The sequence below is a fragment of the Anopheles nili genome, chromosome 3 (genome assembly GCF_943737925.1).
Source record: "Anopheles nili chromosome 3, idAnoNiliSN_F5_01, whole genome shotgun sequence".
In the NCBI taxonomy this organism is placed as follows: Eukaryota; Metazoa; Arthropoda; class Insecta; order Diptera; family Culicidae; genus Anopheles; species Anopheles nili.
In genome coordinates this window covers 1122207-1144813 of record NC_071292.1, presented here as the reverse complement: position 1 = coordinate 1144813, position 22607 = coordinate 1122207, and the positions used below count along the sequence as shown (strand labels likewise).

Here is a 22607-nt window from a genome sequence, read left to right as displayed (position 1 = left end):
TTTTTGTGTAAAATGACGCCACCACCCAACCTTCAAGCTCCACGGTCGACAAAATCATTTGTCGCGAATCTGTCTGCATCCCGAGGCAGAAGATTAATGACATTGAAACAGGGTGAAATGAAAAATTCGCTTAGCGAGGTTCAATCTAACCCATCTGCTCTCCATGTGCGCGGAACGAACAAACTCCTCTGTTACGGTTAAACGAATTGTGACAAATATTTTCATGTTCCAGTCGATATGACCACCAAAAACTGGGTATTGTTCTGATCGATTAAGGTTGGGTCCTTGCCGCATATCCTAGACACTCCTTGACCATAACTGAGTCTCCTCATGGTCGAGCAAGTCTAATGGTTGGTGGTTTCCCCAATCATAGCCCTTTTTTGCCACGCGCGCGCGACAAGATACAAGCTGAAAAGAATACCGTCCGGAATCGACCGTTGATAATGATTTCTATGTTCTATTGACATACACGTATACACGCTAGACAAGCTGCTCGTCCCATTGACACGGCGGCTTGCGGTGTGATATTTGGTACATTAAATTATGCGCGGCCTCTTAATGAAATAATGAGCGACATAAAACCGTCACATCAGCCCCGCCGAGTACACCGTGGACCGATGCTGCAGCGTCGCCGCGTGTCCCCAGCACAATAGACATTCATTTGCATATGAAACCATACACCCGACAACCAATGCCAACCCCTGCCATGCTGGCGGTCGTCTTCAGGCAAGCTGAAGAGGCACGGGGAAAAGGATACAAACCGACGGGCGTGTGCCTTCGATTTGTCGATGCACTTCCCGTCCAGAAGCGCAGCGGAGGGACGTGCAATGTGCAACGGCACAGTGCAGAGGGAGCACAGCATAAGCGAGCCTGTTTATGCTCGGTATGACGCAAGCTCATCATCCGCATGGGTTGTCACCGGACCGCACGGAAGCGACCGGAAGGAAGAGAAGGACATCCAATGCTCGAAAGGGGTGAACGCTTGGCGGTGGAGGCGCGACGGAACGATCCTCGTCGCACCCGAACAATGGGTGTGATATTAAAATCAAATTCGTCATATCACTCAAGCGTCCTGGAGCTGAGCCAGGCGTAGGGGACAGCATACTTGCACCCGGGAGTCAGGGCGACGATAAAAAAAAAGCAAAAAACAATTGAGATTGATTCAACTTTAACGAATTCCGTAATCAATCAAACTTTACATCCAGTTTTTAATTTTCACCGGTTCACAGAGCTGCTGGAAAACCCAAATCAATCTACAGTGAAGAGGTGCGCGGTAAAAAAAAGCAGAACGTCGGAAAACAAGCCGGTCAATGGCACACGACTATTCGACGTCACGGTAGGGTCGTTGGCGACAACAAGCATAAAATTGTGTACTTCCTCGTCATTCATTCTGGCACGGGTTTTCCCCCATTCTCTGGTGGCGCGTGCTGCAGCGAATGACATCTGGCTGCGATTCAAACATGACCTACTTCAGAGTTATTTCAATTTCATCGTTGCTCTTTGCTGTATCGCAGGTATTCGCAATTGACTTCGCAGTGAGGCGAGATGGAATTCAGGTGAAAATCATGCAAACTTTTCCTGCTACACTGGGCATCTAAAATTCATAAAATCAGAAAACATTCAAGAAACAATCAGATAGTTTCGTTGTGGTACCACCGTCCACTTTTGTTAGTTCATACATTTTTCAAACCGTTAGCGGAACTCTATCGAGGGAAAAAGAAAGGAATAAAAGAGCACGCCCAGGGACCAGCGCAACTGCAAGAGGACCGAACCAGGACGAACGATGATGTATCGAGCGTAGCGGACCAACCAACATGGTTCTTACGCAAGCACGTGTCAATTTTACATCCATTTATGACAGTTGTGTTTCCTGGCAGTGAAGGAAGCGGTCACACAAGACAACGCAAAACGGTTGGATGGAAGCGTTTCGAAAATGGGCCTCAAGGGAACAGGCGACTCGGGAAAGCGCTGGGGGACGATGCGTAACGAAAAGGGCTCTACGTTCCATTTTGTACATCCCGCACTTCGTTAACGTTGGCAAATGCAATCTGATGTGTGGTGCATGCAACGAGCCCGGTGCATCGTTACACAGCGGTCGACCCATGCACCGATGCACGCATCTCTTTTGCGCTCTCAACGACGACGTGCGATGTACTTGTGGCATGTTCAATAGCCAATTTGACCCGAAACCTGACGATGTTCTGTCGTCCGTTGGAACAATGTCATCGGGAGTAGACTAGGGCAAGGTTGGTCACGGTCACGCAGCAACACGGTGTTTCGCTTTGCACCGCAATCCATTTTGGGTTGGGTCGCTCCAGCTACTGCAGTGATTTCGCCAGCTTGCAAAGGTTCGCCTGACATATTAAACGCGAAACATATCAAAGCGTTGAGTATCCTTAGAGCACACAACCCAGAAGCACGAAAGGTAGCTCTTCCATTATTATTGCCATTAACACGAATCCTTTTGCGACATTAGTGTGTAGCAGTAAGGCGCTTACGACTGGCAAACACGAAACGGTACAGAACAATTGCGTCGCAATGCAACTGGATTTCGTTGTCCAATTGTTCAGGTGGGACATCGTTAAAGTAACATGAGAAGATTCTCTTCAACAACTCCCGGACTTCAAGGCCACCGGCCACGGCGCTTGCACCGAAACAGAGCAAGTTTTACCATCATCATACTGTCCTGTTGGCAACCGGTTCCAGCGCTAATTTCACGCCTAACATCATAACGCCAGAAGTGTTCCACCAGCAGTGAGATGTTGACCGGAGCCGTGCCAGAGAGTTGATTCGAAAAGTTTTCGAGTTTATTTTCAACTCAAACTTTAGCATTTGCTTACTCAAACAACAGAACGAGTCACTTGCCAGAACGATTCTCGTTCCATCTAATGCTGCGATTGAGGGAGCTGTGTGAATTCACATCGCTGGACATCATCTGGGCAAACACATCCCATGGGCCGTTTGATGTTGGAAGTGCATAAAACCCCGGCTACCTAGTCATTTGCGTTCAAAAAAAAGCTGTATGCTGTACAATTCGTCCGTACTTATTGGTTGCATATCATGGGAAGAGGAAACAAAATGAAGTGTCACACAAAGAAACCACATCAACGTAATTAAACAACACGCGCTGAGCGGTATGGTGCATGCAACAAGGTACATTATTAATAAATCCCTTCTCCATTCCATGTCCGGCATTCTTTCTGTTTTCAGTGAAAAATTATTTATCTGGGCCAGCGGAAGGCAAAAAAGTGGAAAAATTCGTATTCAGTTCATCGCCGCAATAAAGCAATGCCATTCCTGAATTAACCGTACCGTGGTGGTGGATTGTAGTAAACAAATTAATTTTTATTTACCTACGTTCTCGTCGTTTGGAAGCTTCCACTAGCCATTCTGATTTTCACGGCCACCAAAATGGAGGGCATCCCCATCAAACTCACCCCCAACGCTGGGTTCTCACGCCGCCGTGAAAATGAAGAAAAGCCAACGGTCCCGATGGGGAATTATGGTAACCATTCGTTGCGCTTTTGCCGACCAGCGGAAGAAAGCCATGCTAATCGTGTAGCATAGTGTCTTTTTTCAGACCCCTACGGCGACACCTGCCTTCCGTTCCATCCGCCCTTGCCAGGGCGCTTCCACACGCATGTCCGCCCCGGGGCAGGCTGATCAACAGCGAAAACACTATCAACGCACCCCCCGGCGAGAAGATTTCCACCCCGGGGCGAACTGGTGTGTGTGTGTGTGTGTGTGCGCGCGTGTGTTCCGCCCTCAGGGGGTGTGTTGCCCTGCATCTGTGGCTGATTTCCTTTTTTTTGGGCCTCTGCACCGTTCTCGCACCGTTTTGTGTGAGCTTCAGCGCTAGCCCAACCGAGGTTGACTGACAATCCGAGGGGCTAAACGTTTCCTGTCATCGGTGTCAGCGGCGCGTCAATTCGCGCTCGCCCCATGTGGTCTATGAATTATCTGAAATTTTATTACTCCCAGTGCGCTGTGGATCTCGCCTCGCTTGGGGTAAGAACGGAAAGCTACGATGAAGGTGATTTTTTATAATGCACCGGATGCTGCATTGTAGAAAGTGCAATTCGCAAGGGAAACGGCTAACGTTTGTGTCGCAATCGTAAAACTCGATCGTTGCGCTCGAGTGTGCAAGCGTCGCATCCAATTACAATTACTCGCGTTCGTTCTCTTTTCTCCGTGCGCCCTCAAACATGAACGCGAGAACGAAACAAATGTTACGGTGGGGAAAAAAATGACAAATCTCTTTCCCAGATCAGCAAACATACTCCGATGCGATATATCTGCTGCACGCAAAACGAACGATGACGCGAAAATCTATAAAATTGTCCGCTCATTCGCCCATTCACACCCAACATGGCGTGAAAAATGAGTCAGCTTCGTCCGCTGCCCTTTTGTCGTGCGCACGCTCAGAGCAAACGACTCGTCAAAGTGCGCCCGAAAGTAACTCTCGGTGAGTCGCCGCATGACAAAAGTGCAACGGCGTGCAACTGCACGCGGTGCAAATGCACCGTCGGTGATCCACATTTCCATCCCTCGTTTGAACGACCATCGGCGGATGTCGCATTGTCTGCAGGACGTAGCTTAATCATCATTAGGACCGTATGGATAGACAGCAGGCAGTCAGCCGGTGCATTATGCGGCATTAGAAAGCGCAACAGCGTAATTGAGTAACTGGGCCTACATTAATTTACCCAACAAGGAAAGTACAGGATGCAGGCGAATGAAATTGCTAGCGCATTTCCATTATTTCATAAGACAATCGGTGCTTTGTGAAAAAATACACTTCTCTATACAGATGTGCCTTTTATAACCCTTGCAAGAAGTTCATCTTAAAAAAGAACATAACAACTGTTCACTTCCCATATGGTGCAACCGGGAATATGATCGACCATCCAATATTGCACGCATCATCACGTATCGATTCCTCGAACCGTCATTTCAAGGAAGTAGCGCCCTTTAGATAAGGTCCTGTGAACCAACCCCTGTGCTCGTTATTACCTTTTTTACCATTTTCTTCATTGTGTCGGAATGACCGAACGAATAACTCCTAATTTCCTTGGGGACCTTCCCAAACCAAAAGGGAGTCCGGTTCTTGCAAGCAGTCGCAGCATGTTGCCGTTTGCCACAAGCACCGTGGTAGTTGAATGGTAATGAAAATTTACGACAGTGGAACTGGAAAAACATCTCAGAGTGCTCTCTTGTGTCGCATACCGTATGGGCGCACGAGCGCAAGCAAACTCGTCCCAAAGTTAATGAGAAAGTAGCTTCTTTAAGACAATGCCCCACCCGGCCGGGCTCTTCTGGAGCGTGTTAATAACGCTAGTCAAGTGGAACGAAAGTGGTGCTTTGCTGGAAAATGGCGAGCGACTTTTGCTGCCCTTCGTTTTCAAGACGCATTTTCTTTTTACCAATCGGTTGTGGTTCACTTGTTTCGGTGACGAGCCAATGTCACTTTTTCGATGGTATTTGTCTCACATCAGAGCGGGCGGATGTCGATAATAACTTATTGAGAACACAGTTACTGAACCGAGTCGTTGCGCCAATTAAATAAATCATCCCAATTCCTTACGATCGATTCCTCGCAGCTCGATGAACTCCGCCGTTGCCAAAGACAAACGTCCTTGCGCAAATGAGGAAAGAGAGACAAACATATGCCACCGCACCTGGCGCTGGAGAGCTTTAAATTTAATGGAAAAATGTATCATCTTCTCTTCGGTACCAAAAAACAGCGATATGCAAAGTGAGGATCGAAACTTTGCTCAATTCTCAGCCATAGCAAAAAGAGGCAATGAGAACATTCTTGGGAATGTGGTCAATGAGCTAAATGACTGATTATTCCCATTTTCCATCCATCTTCCAAAATGCAGTAAGTGTATCAGTTTTGAGGTTATCAATGAAAGCAATCCCGTCTTGACGTCGACTTACTCTTGATTATACAGTTAAAATAATTTTCAGTGCCTGTTTGACGTGTAATCTTTCTAAATTAGCAATGACCTTGATTATCGCTGCATGGCTCATTTCTTTGGTTTAGCTTTTGTTTGTTCATTTGCTGGAAGAAACACACATCTGTTAACTAAAAACGTTCCGATTGCACTAAACAACATAGAATCGACAATTTACGATCTTTTTGATTCTACGAGACGTTCTATCAAAATCAAAGAACCCGCCTGAGCGGCTTTTCCGTTCGGTAAACAGCTGAGACACACCGTACTCTGATGCAATAGAATACTCACCAAAACAAAATGTGTTCGCTAATACATCATGTTTCACAGTACCGTCTTCAGTTCTAATTACAGTTCACACTGATTACGACGCGTCGCAAGCGTTAGTTTCTTCTGATTGTAGAAGTTCTCGTGGTGCTCAGAAGTACATCAAACGAAATTTACTTCCGATCGATTAGGACGACCAGTAGATGAGGAAGAAATTGTTTCCGACGCAAAAACAACCGTACCCAGTTGCCGTGGAGAATCGGTCACGGCACAAACTTTCCTTTTCTCGCTCAAAAAGAGCATAATCTACGGCCATTAACGACATTTCTTCCGCCTGCGTCCGCTCCCGGTAGCTCTTTAGGCCATTATGATTTCTTTTGAACTTAATCGACGATGAAGGTGCGAACGGAGCAAATCCGAGCCGTGCACTGACTGCCTGCTTCCTTCGATGGCCGAACGGTGAAGTAACGTCAGCAGGTACGGGATTTATGTTTAGCTTCGCATAACCTCTTAAACTATGAGATCGCGACTGTCTATGGTACTTCAACTTCCACTGCTTCCGCGTAAAAGTTTCGGAAGGCTATAATTAAAACCAATCCGAGCACGACTTCACTAAAAGGCCACGATTCCTTCTCCTTCGTTCATCATGTGTCCCAGTTAAACTAAGCAAAAAGCCCTACAACTTTCGAGCAGCTCGAACTTTGGTGAAAGAAAGTGAAGCACTTTCATCCAGCACAAGGAGAGGCAGAGTTTCTTTCCGTAAAAGGTTCCCACCGATCGCCTTCTAGCCCAGCACGATTGTTACTCTCTAGTCGTTTTGCCGATACTTCCCCCTAGGGGCCGCTGATCGTGACTAATCGATCGAACCACAATACGTGCGCCTGCGGCACCGGCCCTCACCATGAAGATAGATCAGGAAAATGCAAATTTAAATCGTTAGTCTTCAAATCAAACAAGTTTCAATTTCGATTCCGACCCTAGTGAGTCAGCCCAACCGAATGCTAGTGGGGAATTACTGGTGGAACTAAAAAGTGTGGAAGATTGCCTCTCATAAACGCAATACGGGAAAATAATTTTCTATGTCGAGCAATTCGATTTTTGTTTCTACTTTGCTCTAACTTCTAAACCGAACGTTTTACATGGTCTCGTTTAAACTACATTACATGAGATTGTGATAATCGATCCATGAAAAAGATAAAATCGATCGTGAAAATGTTGAGCTCCAACATTCCATCACCCGATCGATCGAGGCGATTATGGTTCAAGCACATTTTTTTACCGATACCATAAGATAACCGTTACCGAAGCTAATGGAAACTAGATAACTGGAACTGGAGCTCTGAAAAAGAATACCCATTTGGGTTGGAAAACAATAGAGGATGCATTGGAAAACTGTTCAAACCAGATTTATTTGCCAGCCCGATGGTTCCGCCGATGGATAGCTGATCGGAACGCAAATCCACTACCTCAAGGCACGTCATACAAACGAGGCTAGCCGCAACTATCGACCGCCAAATCGATTGGTCAACCGATGGTTCCATGCCCTGTTTGAGTTTGATCGGTTTATTTGTGGAGCTTTTTGTAACGATGAGTCGTCCCAACGCACGGTAGGAACCACGTTCAAAAGCCCTTCCTTAAATGGTTTTTCCCAAGGCCATTGCAAAACGCCGCTACGCACTGGATATGGAAAGCAAGTACGCCACTCACGTAGCGCGTGTGGCCACACATCAGGCCGTAAGAGCGCGAGGAAATATTTTAATCAATTACTGATAATGATCTCCAACGCTTTAGGAAGAACGATTTTGACTAATTGCTTGCGAGCGGTTTTTAGGCTCTCGGTTCACGTTGGGAACGGCTGCTTTGATTGTGTAATTTAGCCGCACCGTAGCGGCCCGAATGCGGTCACCGTAGAAAATGGAAATAGGCCAACAAATCGGTGCGGCTGTTGGCGTACCATCCTCAAAAGGGCGGCCCACAGATAAGATTGTGCGAGGTGTCAAAATCAGGCGAGCTTCGTACGCTTCTTCCGCTTTCAAAGGTGCAATACTAGGCCTCGGAGCGCCAATAGCCGCCCGGTGAGGAAAAGTAGAACGAACGATTAAAGAAAAAGGTTCCAACATCTCATTCCGGCGGAAAAAGTGACCTGCAACGCTAGGGAAATGAGGCACGAGCACAATTTCACCCATCATCATCATTAAGGCGTTTTCACCTTTATTGGCGCCAGCGTCGAATTCTGCCGGATGCGATGAGCTTGTGGCGTTGGGATGATTTTTCTGCGCCGGTTCGCATAATTCTCTAAATTTCATTCAAATTTCACCCTTCTGCCTTGGGAAGTTGCCAGCCACTGTGAATTCCTTGCACGGATTGCACCAGGGAAAGAATTTTATGACACCTTCCCGCGTGCACTCAATCTGCCCGTGACGCAACGAAATGGCAATGGAATGGCTAGTAAGTGAACTTTCCCTTCCATCATCTGGAATAGAGACTTAGAGGGGTTTTGGAGTTTATTTCGCAAAACCGTTTATTGAAACACATTATGTTGTATAATAAAATGGAGCTGATTGTTGCATCTTAAGTCGGTTGAGTCATGTGAACAGACCATTCAATTCGTGAGTTGCATTCAGCGGGAAGGTTTTTTGCCACAACCGGGCATTTATGTCGCATATATATTAAACGGTCCCGTTTATGATTCGTCCACCACCAGCAGCATTCGCCTCTGTTATGCGACTAGTGCGGACTCTTGGGAAGCCAGCATTATGCTAAGCGGCAGTAATTGTTATTGTTTTCCCTCCTATTTGTCACGGTGCTATGACCTCAAATTAAGCCACCTAGTCGGTCTATGAGAACAACCGACGGTGTTGATAGATCGATCCGTGCGCCATTATTCTTGCGCACCGAATTCTGTCACAAACTCAACCCGCCAACACAATTCTCTGCCCAGAGGTACGAACGAAGAGCCGGCACGTGCCGTGTTCCCACCAGCGCTCTCTCACGGCGGAGTCGCAAACATAATGAATTCCAGTGTTAAAATGTGTGAACTATTTGCGGACAGTTCCGCGCGGGCGGCTGAAACGAACGACCCGAGTGATTGCCAAACGTCTGCCATCGAAACGCCTCTTTGTTGGTGCGCCACGGACGCCAATTCCGAGTCAATTCCCGCCACTCAAAAGTGAAACTTTCAAATGGCAAACGGACACTAAATCATCTGCACCACCGAAAGAACTGGAGACCATACGAACGAACGAGCGGTGGCCCCATAGCGCACTGCATCGCAATTACCGCTAACTCACTTTCATAATCAGCCCCGAACCGGCGAGGGCCGTCGAATTTATGAAAACCGTACATATTGGGCCGCTCGATTGCTCCACCGAAATATAATGCGCCATCGAATTTGGTGTATCCATTTTTGGCGGCTCGAACGTCGTCACGTCCGAAGCTGCCTCCGAAACGCCTTCGGGGCCAGTTTTCCACCCATGCCCATGGTTTGGGGGCTTCTGCGCCCTGCCACCGTTACTGTTATTGTAGTTTAAATGAAAACAAACAACCGCATTTAGGCGAGAGGGGATGATTCTTTTTTTTTCGGCTTGACGCAACACGCATCCCGTCCTCTCTATAGCGTCTTTCCGTAGCGGTTTGCTTTGAGTATCTTCATCTGTTGGCAGGCTGTCTTAACGAACGTTCCCAATTCCCCCAGAACGAGGCGTGATTCCGCTCGTTGTTGAGCCAATTTTCTCGATCAAGGCTGGGAAAATCGATGGCCGGAATAAATTCTACGGCGAAGTACAAATAAATACCGCCGACCACCGCGTGGGGTTCCGAATGACGCCAACTGCAATCGATTGATGCCGAACCGGCCGTAAGGGCAACACTCGGCCCCAAATGCATTCGCCCCATTGCGGTTGAAGTGGAAAGAACGCTCAAGGGAAGCGAGAGCTCGGAAAAGTGCCTTCGGGTTGTTTGCTCTAACTTGCACTCTCCAGATGAAGATTCGAGCGCGGAAAAGTAGACCCCCATTAGAATCTTGAAGTTGTGTTTTCCATGCTGCCTCGGAGCAGCTACTTCGTAACTGTACTAAAGCATTTCCAAGTGACCGAAAGTGACCGTTATCGCGAAGCACTTTTCCCGCCCAATGGTCGATTCGAGCATAGCACACCCATTGGTGGTAGAAGTTTGGGAAAACAAATTCTACAGGTCGAGGGAGTGAGAGACACAAACAAGCTTCCCACCCTGAGGCCGCCTTTTTCCGCTCATGGCGCCTGCCAAGAAACTATCAACAGTTGATGCTGTTCTTCCTGGTTTCGCCTCCGCCGCGACGCACCCAACGGCGATGGGTTTGCTGGCCGAGAATATCAGCGCAAATGATGATGGAAAGAAAAATAAATACATTTCCCCGTTAGCGTCTCATAGGATCGGAAATCAATGCTTCTTTTTACGGACAAGAACAAGACAACGAATGGATTTGCGGGAAGAAACCCCAAACGAGACGACCGCAACAAAATGGTTTTCTCTTTCTGCCACAAGCGGTGGAATCACGCCAGCATGTTCATAAACACAGATTTCGTGTAGTTCCAGACGCAACCTAGTCCGAACTTCCGATATGCGTTTCAAGCATATGTTTGTTGTTATCTGTGGTTCGTTCCAAATTAAGTTTTCTTTCCTTCGTTTCACTTGCTTCGGTTCGAACGAAGTTCTGGCGGTTATGTATAGGACTTTGTTTCTAGGCTCTCGACTTAAGATGATTATGGCTCTGGTAGGGAAATGAAAGAAAACATTTTAATCCCAATTCTCGTCCTTGAAATGAGCTAAATATTTGCAAGTACGTATACGCACTTTGCGATAAAACCGTTGTTATCTCAATTACGCTCATCGGAAAACTGAAACTGTCCCTCACACGTCGTGGTTTCGAGGATATGTTTGTTTTCTTTCCATTACGCCCTTTTCCCGGTATCTCGTACTCGTACACAACCGATCGTCGGGTTGAAGTAAATATTTGCGTTGGTTCGGTTTGGAACAACAATGAGAATCGCAGCGTAGGAGTGCATGGTATCATGATCACGACACTGTTGCAACTTCCTCCGCTATTGCAACGCTGCAACAGGGTTTACTTTTGTTTGTTTTTCATGGTGATAAAGAATGCAGAGCATAAAAAAGAAACCATTAGGCGGGCCACCGTGCCAGAAGGACAATTATGTTCCATCGAATGGCATGAGTGAACAAACAACTGCCTGCTTCGCAAGAAAATCCTCCGAACGCCTCAACACAAGCCATCAGAACGCCCTTGAACCATGCTTTTCTTATCTGGAGAAGTAAATAAACTGCATGTCTCAATGCAGGCGAAAATCATATATCGGTGATAAACATCGCTCATTGCTGCAACGATTGGCAGACAAACTGCAAACTGTTTACAACATCTCGCCCATGTGGGGGACTTACGTCCAACGTCATTCAATTCTCAAACCGATCGATGGACGGGACAAGATCAGGACGATCGGTATGGAAACAAACGAGATTCGATTCGAAAATCGATTTCCAAGGCATAAATAAACATCCTTCTTGGGCCAGATATACACCGAGTGGAACTGTTTCATCCCGAGCCGTGCAGAGAAATTTCAAAACTATGTACGCCACAAGCTTACAGCAACATCGCCCTACCGGGTCCTTTATCCTGTCGCTCGATGACGTCAATGCTGCGGCAATGATGAATTACTCGCGCACCTCATTCTTTGGGGGCCCCTTTTTTGACAAGGGTACAATCAAAACTTTCCCAACCTCAGGCGCCACAGCTGAGGAGTCGATGTGGATCAACTAATCCGATAGCCGAAAACAGGACTACGAACAATACAAACGCCAAAGGATGATATGAAAGCCTTCTGACCAGTGGCATCAAAGCGTAACTTTTTCGCTCTTTAAAATGGCTTAACGCTCCTTGTTAATCTCCGCTTATCGGCCGCACGGGAAGTGACGTTCGAGGTTTTTCCCAAGAAAACCCACCCATGGAAGCCACGGCCGCAAGGATGCTTGGCCAGGCCATTCTCTTCCGTTTTCTTTCACCTCCAACGATAACGTGTGCTGGCGGTGCACGAAACCGTGATCCAGCTCCGGATAGAAAAGAAAATCTCGTTCTTTCCATTCCCAAGCACAACCACCGGCACAACGAGTTTGCGTTTCGCCCTCTGCTCGTACTGATTTACCGGTGAATAATAAATAATGCGCTGTAGGAAACGTCGGAAAAGTTTCTGGCGCCGGTCGGTAGGGAAAGCAGGATCACCGAGCTCATACGAGATTGCCGTCGGTTGCTTGCATTCAGTGGAGCGTGTCGAAAGGCGAATTGAAAGCCGAACCATCAAATCTTTAATCAAGAAAAAAGTGCATTATTTCGGAAAATGGAAACATTATTCCTCCCAACGCAAACATTCGTCTAGGGTTACGGTTCACGGGCATAATGGATTCAATAATTATGAGCTAATAACATTCTGCCCGCCAACACAGCACGCATCGCGAAAACCCCAAGAATGGCCCAACCGCTCTGCTTGTTCCGCTAATGGTTATCGCTATTAATCCAACTCGTTAGACGAACGGCGATGAGAAGTTAACAAACCCAAACCGATGACAAGTGCCGGGAGTGGCGAACATTATGAGGCCAAATAAACTAACACTGGTTATGAGGTTCAGCCCGACCATCTAATCTCGCAAAACAGCCGGCGAATGGAGCGTGTGGCGATTGAAACATCTCCCGTTCCCCGAAAGCCGCCATCAAACGTCGCAGCCTTTTTCAAAGCTGTCAGAAAAATGCGCTCATCTTTGGCCGGTTTATCTTCTCCCGATTGAGCAGCTCGGCGATAACATGGGGTGGCGAAATTGATTTTTGGCACCACCGTGACAACGAGCCAGCGTGTGTGAGAATCTGCAACACATGGGAATGGGAAAAACTCTGAAGCAGATAAACATAGCCAGACCAGCTGCTCTTCTCGGTCTGGGGACCGGCATCATGACACTTGTTGCCAGGGGCGGTTTATTTTTTGGTTATTTTATTTGTTTACTGCTTGTCGTTTGGTTCCTCGCGGAATTCGGAACGATTTTCGAACGGTAAAATAATCAAATATGTGAGCAGGACGGTCTCAGTCGAGGTCAGCTTCGAGGACATGACGAAGGTCCGGTGTAGGGGGATGTTCGAACCGTGCAACCCGCTGTTCGCCTGATGTGAAGTCGAACAAATAAACACCGAGCCTCCACGACGTGCCTCCCTGTTGCGGCCACTGAGGGTGGACCCCGTGGATAGTGTTTATTTTTCGCCATTAGCCACGCGTGTATGCGTGCCGATGCGGGTGTGCCTCTGGGTGGCTTCGGTTGGCCACGGTTTGGACGGGTTTTCCATAGTGTGATTGAAGCGATCACCCGCTGGCAGAACCAACACCACCTGATGCGTACACTCCGTTGGCCATTGCTTGTTTCGCGCGCGATCGCGGCACCTCGGCCGGTTCCGATTGGAGTTGGGATAAAAATCGATGATCTAATCCATCACTAATAAGCGGCAACGCGCGGTTGGTAGCTGACAGCTGCTCACTGGAATGCCGTTGTCAATCAATGGGAGGACACGGAAGATCAATCCCATGTAACCGGCAGAACGGACTTCGCTCCACTCACGGAAACAGCTTATCGAAGCCAAACCGAAGCTAATGGATTAATCTCGTCAAACTACTATTTAACGCTTCGGAACGTGAAACGTGGAAGTGGTCGGAAAGGTGTTATCGAATCGAGCTCCTTTGAAATGTTTCTCTACGCAACTTCAGCCTCTGGGCGAATCCTCTTCATTGGTCCCAGCGTTTACAAAGTGGACGCTGGTTTTAGCAAATAAAAACGGAACCATCGAACGTGCGTTCGTTCGCCCGATACGAGTTGATTGACGTATTGAGCGGTAAATGGATGTAGATTAAAATAACTAGCGGTAATAATTATGTATTTAACTCCGTCGGTTTAAAACCATACACCAACTTGCAACCATTACCAGTCGACTTTCTCTTTCCACGCTTTGCCTCCCTCCCCGGCAGGCCGTTGATTGCGCGGTAAGATTACTTCTCGTATTAGGCACTAGATTTGCCATCGGTTTCGGTTATTGCTCCTCGAGAAACGGCTCGTACGCTCGAACGTACATCAATAGCTGTTTGCCTCAATCACCACGAAAGCCGAGCCATTTGTTGCACTCGGATAAATGTTACACCTAAGGAAGCAAACCCCTCTTTTGGATTCATGCAAAACTAACGCCTCTAGGCCGTCATCGCCATTTTCCACGGCGCGGCACATTACCCGGCTCGGGCACGCCATAATTTTACACCCAAAATAACGGAAAATTGCGCATTTCGAGCACAGGAAAACTTACCCTTGGGGCGATAAGCGTGAGTTGCGGTTGAGACTGCGTGTTTCGTCGTCCGCACCGGTCGATGAGGAGCTCTTGGTGGCGATGGGACTGAGGTTGGCACTGCCGGGTGTGGAACCGGCAGGGAGCTGCCCACCCGGAGACAAGGTTCCCGCTCGGGCCGCGTTCCCGCCACCATGCCGTTGATCGTCATCGTCGATTACGTTCTCGTTCGTCACGATCTGTTCAAGCATCTGGATTTTCAGCATTTTCTCAGTGATGTCGTTCTCCGGCAGGCTGTGGGGCGATTTTCCCCCTATACACACACGTGCACAGCGGAGTGGAGAATGCTTTCTTACGTCGGCCACTGCAATCGATCACTTGGTCAGCTTCTACTGCCACAAATTCGGTTGACCCACGAAGATCAAAATTTCACATGAGCACCGTTCACATCTATAGCGAATTATTTTTCACCACCTTAGCCGACGATTTTCCATTAAGCTTCATACACTGACACTTTAACGAAGCACACACGAAAGCCAACACAGTACGGTTCAGGTCGCAAACCACACCCCAATCAGTAACTACACATTAATTTTCACGAGCCACCAATACAGACGTAAGCAGCTTCGTCTTCAAGTGCTTCAGATTTTCCTTTTCACCTCCAAATGCACGTAACACCACAGTACCTGATGAAATTTCCACATCAAGACCTCAGAACGACGACACCCCGCTTTTCCTTCGATTTCCACAGGCGCTTGGAAGTATTTTTGTGCTCTTCTCGCTCTTGCACGACGTTTGATTTCGGAGGTAATTTTTGGCACGCGCGTCTGTTACCCTGGCGCCTTCTCGACACTGCATCCGTTTCACATTCGTCTTCGCCTTTGACTGGCCCGCGAAGTGTGTGCATTAATTACTGTTATTGCACTTTCGCCTCGCTCCCAGCCTGACTCAACCAGCAATGCCAAAGCTCGCGGTGTGCACCCTCGCGCAAGCGTATCCGCCGAGTGCCCGTTGTTGCGTATTTCTTTAGACCGATTGCGTTACGCCGCGCTGTTTGCTGCGCACTCTTCCACGTGTCTATCGCGCCACATTGAAGTCCACGAAGGACACACGCCGGAGAGCGTGCATCAGTTCATCGATCGCGATGGACAATCTTCCAAAATTTGCTCTCCATTCGGTGACCTCCACCGAACGGAAACAGATCCTTTCGTAGCTCGTGCTCTTACGATTTCAGTGTCGAATGCCGCCTCAGTCGCCGATGGATCCAGTCGCTGAAAAGAATAATGTAGTGGAAAAAGAACCCCATGATTGCGCTGTTGATTGGCCATTATAGCTTTCTTAGATGGGAAACCGAACACAACCAGCAAACAAAATTGAAACATTGATTTCATTTAATCACTCCATTTACATCCGATGAATCAAACCATAATGAGATAAATCAATCTCAATTGGGGTGGATTCAAAGAGGGGCAAATATTTAGTGGCTTTCGACCGATCGGCCTGGCGCTTCCTTGTAGTTCATCACCGCCCAAGCACTCGGATCGCACGCGTTTCCACACCTTGATTTGGTTCATTACCCATTTTCCTCGTTTCTACGCAGGCATCCGTCCATCTGCCCACGAGGTGCATAAAATGTGTCGATTTTCGATTCGGAAAAATATTAAATTTGAACGCCGGCACAACTTTCTACGCCGTCTCCCTTCAACCACCCATAAATCCCCTCTTCGTTGGCCAGCACTGTGTCGGTTCGTGGTCAGAGCGCTGTTGGAGCCATCGATACGAGTGTTTTAACGAGTATGAGCCTTCTCCCAAACAGTCGATCATCGATTTCACACCCTTCCGACCTGTGGACAGTGAAACGACATGAGCGCCCAACGCGTCGTAGCATCATTGTGCGCTCGGCGTGCCTGGAGGCGATCAATCATATCTAGTCTATTTAGTTCCGCCTCGCACCGGTGTGGGTTTATCGGCATGGTTTCTTCTTCCGCGCACTTCAGCTCCATCACCCGATCATGAGGAGCTCCTTGAAAGGTGCGGTGTGTGATTGTGGTCAAAATATTTCGACTTGGCAGACGCACCCACGGCAGCCACACACCTACACGGCGCGATCAACCCACCGCCAGGCAGGAAAACGCGTTTCACGCATCGGCAGTATCGAAAGTAACACTCATAAATTATCTGCCCCACGTTACAGTGCCTCCCCTCGGTCTGGCGATCACACTAACGTGAATCTTCTTCAAACAAGAGCGGAAGGCTGACGTCTATGCCGTCGTTCCAAACACGACGATATAACTACGGCGCCAAGACGAAGTTGTCTTTGGAGGGCTGAACAAGGTTTACTTGAGATAAAACTTATCGAAAGAAAGTTAAAATGTGCTTTGCATTTAGCAACATACTTATCACAAATCTAATATTCATGATAATTACGACGATGTGTTTGGTGATACTATTTGTATTATTACGCACTAATCACATTTCAGTTGTATGCCAAAACTCCCCGATAAAGCAAATTCCCAAGCAAAGCAAACACGATTCAACAAATCACCATCATTCGCACAAACGCGATTCGGTGGAACATCCTCCCGTTCCCATTTTGGAGCGATCACAACTCGTAAAACCCACGCCTCTAAATAGTTTTTTCCTCTTCTGCGATCAGCCCATTTTATGCCCACGGATGCCCAGCCACGCCACCTTCCATTATACTGTCGTGGGAGCCAAGAAACACCAGCACAATGCAGCAGCCACAAATTCTGTTGCAAACATTTTTACAACGCTCTGCCTCATCTGATTGCGGCTTGGAGCTGTTATGTTTTACATGAACCGAACTTCACCACCACGCTGTTGTTACTCCACCCGACGCTGTTGGCCGAAATTTCTCTGACAAATGTTTATTCCCGTCGCCGGCTTTTTTGCCCATTCGGATCAAATTTCAAACACAAACAGACCAGACGAAAGGGAGCAGAAGATCTGCTGATCCACTTCAACATCGGCACATCGTCTTGCCTCAATGTCACGACAGTTTAGCGCGCTGGAGATCTTCATCGCTCAGAAGCAAATTGCTACTCTAAATGGGATCGATCACGCGACCAACCCCCGTTGTCTCACCACCGGTATTAATAAAATCATAGCGGAAAGTTGCAACATCGCAGCCATCCCTTCCTGCAATTTGCTTGACCACGATCGAGCCACCAATGTGATGGCTACGGTGATGCGTACGCCTTCGACGAAAGCAGATTTGATGGTTTGTTAGTGTTGAATCTTGTATCTGTTTTTACGAAAGATCTGGTATCTGTTTACGACTTCAAGAGGCAACATTATACTTTACGAGAAATCGGCGCGCTAGGCGGCTAGGAAGCTAGAAAAATTGAAACAAACTCATGAAAATCTCGAGAAAATGTGTCAAGGTTTCCATTGGATCTTGTTTGTTCCATTCTTTCGTACGCATCTGCACAGAAAATGTGATTAATCACGATGGCCTCGCAGAGCGAGTTCAGCGCCATTTGTGCCTACTAATGTTATCGGGTTCATTGAAGAGATCAAAGAAAAAAAAATACACCTGTTCTGAGGCGACCTTCACAAATGCTCTAAATGAGGAGCAACCACTCTATTAATCGCCGTCGGTATCGCAAGGACGAATAATTTGATTCTTGGAAGTACCCATCACGAAGAATGAACATGATGTGTATCCTTAGACTACAGTATCCCATTAGAATTATAACCGCCCACAAGCGAGTATTTTGAACATTTCCTCTTTTTTCGTGAATGTTTTGTTGCTTTCATCTTTTTTCTTCCCCACCAATTGTTGCTCAGTCGTCATTTTAATCCCCAACAAACAGAATCCTGTTTCCCAAGCTTCCCAGCAAAAAGTAAAAATAAAATAGGGTCGGTCCAAATGTGAACGGTTTGCTTCTTTCCTGCAATCCCGGTCCTTCCCAATCAGTCTGCTACCGACAGCGAATAAAATTACCTTTTATTCCTGCGTGGAAAGCTTCCGCTTCAGCTTCCGATTTTATCGCAAGGTTCATTCTCTACCCCCCCCCCCCCCACCTTCCAACGTCACACGGCACCGCTCGGATCCTGGAGTTATCATCTAAAAACAATTGAAAACTCCTGGCACCTGTCGACGATTGCCGTCGTCCTTCTGCGGAATCATGTACAAGCAAAATTGCTGTTCTCGCTCTTTCTCTCGCTCGCTCTGCCTCTCATACCCACCCAACTGCTGGCCCTAGTGCCAGTAAGCCCCGTCGGTTGGGTCTTATTGCCGGAACCCGTCGGGATCTAATTTAAAATTAATTAAGCAATCCAGGCTCCCCGCGACCGTGCGGGATGTCGTAGGTCGTGGGGCGTGTTTTTCGACGCCAATGGGCCAAAGGTCACATCCTGCCACAATCTCCCAAACGTCCGCTCTCTTAATGCTCCCCACTTTGTCGGAATGGTGGTGGTTTTCGCAATGAATACGGCCTTGCAGCGTGACAACCACCGACCACCACCGACACTCGGTGAATGACGTACAATATTGCATTGCTCGAGCAACCCCAACCACGGCTACGACAAAAAATGCACCCCCGCTAGCAACCAACATTACATTGTGTCCATGCCCGCAATGACATTCACAATGTCTAACGTTCTGGCTATCCAGCACAGGCTTAACCTCACTCGATCATTCCCCAGAGGATGCCGACGCGGCGATGTGCGGCGATGGATGCTGACGAATGCTGGCGAGAACCTCGAATTGCACCAGAATTGCCCGATTCCCAGCTACCACCCGCTCAACGAACACAAATTACCGTTGATTTATGCTCCAATTGTCTAAACCGCAAATAAAACTTTTGCTACCGGATCTGCGAGGAACGATGAACCCAACCGACACGTCAATTTTCTCACACATCTCGTGCGTGGGTGAAGGAACGAGTAAGCATAACAAACTCACTAACTCTAACTCACTTTTCCTCCCAAATCCTGATGTATTCAAACTTCTGACGTAGTAATGAGCGCATGAAACGAAATTTAAACGCAAATTCTGAGCTCATCCTGGCTGTCACAACGCAGCACCTACATTCAATGATAGTTTGGACTTGTTTCCTGTTTCTGTGAAATGATGAAACCTTCGAAAATCGTTCAGCAAACATGAGCATCCGATAGACGTTTTACAGGATGTGAAAAATATCAACCATTAACTCCCATATACCCGTCAGGAAAAGGCATCGACATGCTCATACCGGCAGCAGGATTAATCACACTTATTGTGGAGCTTCTTGGACGAAAACGATACCCGATTCAAGGGCGCATGCAATTGTAATCAACCACGATGTCGCAGCATTGAGCAACAGGGCCAACGCACCACAGCTTTCAATCATTTGTGTCTTTCTCACCTAGCTGACCGCTGGACTCTCCGAATGCCTAGACAAACTGAGGGTTAATTACGTGCCTTGCGTCCACGTCTAGGTGTGTCTGTTCCGTTTCTAATTGTATTCCGGCACAGTTCGCTGCTGCGAACTGTGGGTGGGTTTTTCTTGAGCCTTAGTTTAGCGAAATCGAAATTACTTCTTGCCAATCGACCGAACTGGCAAGAGTTTGTGTGAATTTCATCGACGCAACGTGTGGGGTTGGTTGGCAATGCAGCCAAATCCGTCCGTGGCCATCGTTTGAAATCGTTCCAATCGTCCGTTTGCGACTCCTTTGCTCTTGCTCGTTCTCATTCGTTTGCAGCTCGATCGCATGCAGTGTTTCTCTTTCGAGCGCGGTTCCGTTCCGTACCGCGTACGCGTACAGAATAGCAACGGCGGTATCGCGGCTCGCGAACGTGCGTGCTTTTATGAGGCACCTCACGCGAACAAATGGAACACCCAAACTCAGCTGTGAGGCCGTAAGTTTGGTGCGTTAGCTTACGTCGACCGAACCGCATGTTGGCGGACCTTTGGCTTCATAGTGTCCATAGACTTGAAACGCAAACAAACGAACGTGAAGAAGCAACTCGTGGCTTACAAAAAAACCCCTGTAGTCGACTGTAGTGTTGGAAACTTTGGAGAAACTTTGTTTATAATCACCTTCCACCAGCACCAACCTCCAGTTCCAGTGGCGAAAAAGTGCACTCTATTCCATCCGCTACCCTTTGCAAGCCTGCCAGTGGTAGGAGCTCATGGTGAGCAACATATATATGAACGGAAATCGTTGAAGCACGTGGCTAGATTTTTCCACGTTGCAACTTTTATAAACATGAAACCCAGAGCGAGAAACGAACAATTCAATCCATCCAGATCTTAGCAAAAGTAACGGATAGCTCTCATCAAAAGCCAGGTGTCGAACATACCTAGCAGTTCAGCTTACTACTGTACTGAAAATATACTGCACATACCAACTCTCGGTATTACTGGATTGGTAATTCAGTCAACAGTAGGTCTCAATTGAAAGGTCCAAATTTGTAGAAAAATGTTGCTTTGCATTATTCAAAAAAGTTAACAACTCCTTAAGCGAATATGATAGAATGTTCTTCCTGCAGCCAAAGCCATGGAATGTACGACACACTTTCTCCATCGAAAAGGAATTCAATAACGAAGCTATCACTAACGGACGTATGAAATGTGGCACAAATTGAAAGTGAGCTTTTATTCGTAGCTACCGTGCGCATCACGTAGCTTACTCCGAAATCGATCCGACACCTGGTAAACTGGGAAATAAATTGAAAACGACATTTCCTAGGATATTAAAGAAAGCTGCTCTATCTAAAGGCTGGGTTTAAAATTACCAATCAATGTTTCCATCATTTCATGCGTCACGTTTTTCGTACCGTTTTAGCATTCTCCGCTCAATGGATTGTGTGCATAAACATACGTTTTCCCGTTCCGGTAAAACTATGACAATAACGCACTTTTCTACACTCACTTGCAACAGCAAACGGAATGATAATTACAAACCCAGGCAATCTCAAGACGACACTGAAAACTGGCAAATCATTTCCCGAACGCTCTCATGGACAGAATCTAATGAGTTGAATGGCATTTGCGATGGAACAGGTTGCAAATGGAGAGATGTGAAAAGAAAAAGCTGGATTATAAACTATCAAATTCAGGAAAGCATAAAAACGCCCCCATAACGGATGAAGCCTGGGAGGTTGTACAGAAGCGGGCGAGATATGGAAACAATCATGTTTACAAACAATTTAACACGCACTGCATTTCCACAGCAACTGAACGAATGAAGATGAAACAACACCAGAAAAATCGCTTTCGTCTGTCACCGCATCGGAATCGTCATCTTAGTCGTCATCTCCATCTCTCCTCTGCATGAATATTCAAATGCATTTTTATGCTTTTTTCTCTCATCAGCCGCAGCCAAAGACGGACGGCCTCTCAACATTATTCATCGCCCCCTTCATTCGGTCCCACCATCTCGATGTGTTAAAAGCAGTACGTTTGACTTCCACACATCCGTTTCAATCCCATCGTCGTTCAGATGCCTGCAACTATGGAAGCCAGGGAAGATCATAAACCATAACGCACACTGAAGACATTCCGGAAAGGATCGTTGTATCCCGGTTTATAACGCAAAGATGCCCGTAGGCGCTAGCAAGAGGCATTTTTATGCATCGCAGCACAAATGTGAACCGATGCTGACTGCTGTGAAACAAACACCACACAAACGCTTAGCCAGGAGATCAATTCTAACCCTCTCAAGCAGAGGAGTGAAGTCAAATGTGAATCGTTGCATGGTGGTGTTCATAAACAGCCATTCTGATGGGTTTTTGCTAAAGGCTAAACGAATATTTACCGGAAATGAAATCGTTAAATGCCTCCTACTCATTTTTTTGTGCTTCATCGAGGGCAAAAGCGTTTCGCCGCTCTAAGATGAATAAACATTACTCCAGAATAACTGACATTGCGGAATATTTCTACATCAATACGTTCGAGGAAAAGACCCATTTATTGAAAGCGCAAAGCAGAGTGAAATATCACTTGCAGTGTAATGTTCAACTTACGTTACATGAAAAACGAATAAGTTGTGCAACAGCCTCGACGACAGGCGACTTC

General features: G+C 47.2%; 1 protein-coding gene across 1 annotated transcript in view; it reads right to left on the bottom strand.

Annotated features, from left to right (window-relative positions):
* LOC128723432 (rap1 GTPase-activating protein 1) overlaps positions 1-14846 on the bottom strand; it is a 117878-nt gene extending 103032 nt beyond the window's left edge. Inside the window, exon 1 of the mRNA XM_053817173.1 lies at positions 14602-14846. Within this exon, the coding sequence (XP_053673148.1) occupies positions 14602-14846 (245 nt within the window). The remainder of the gene's footprint in view (positions 1-14601) is intronic.
* Positions 14847-22607: the final 7761 nt, after the last annotated feature.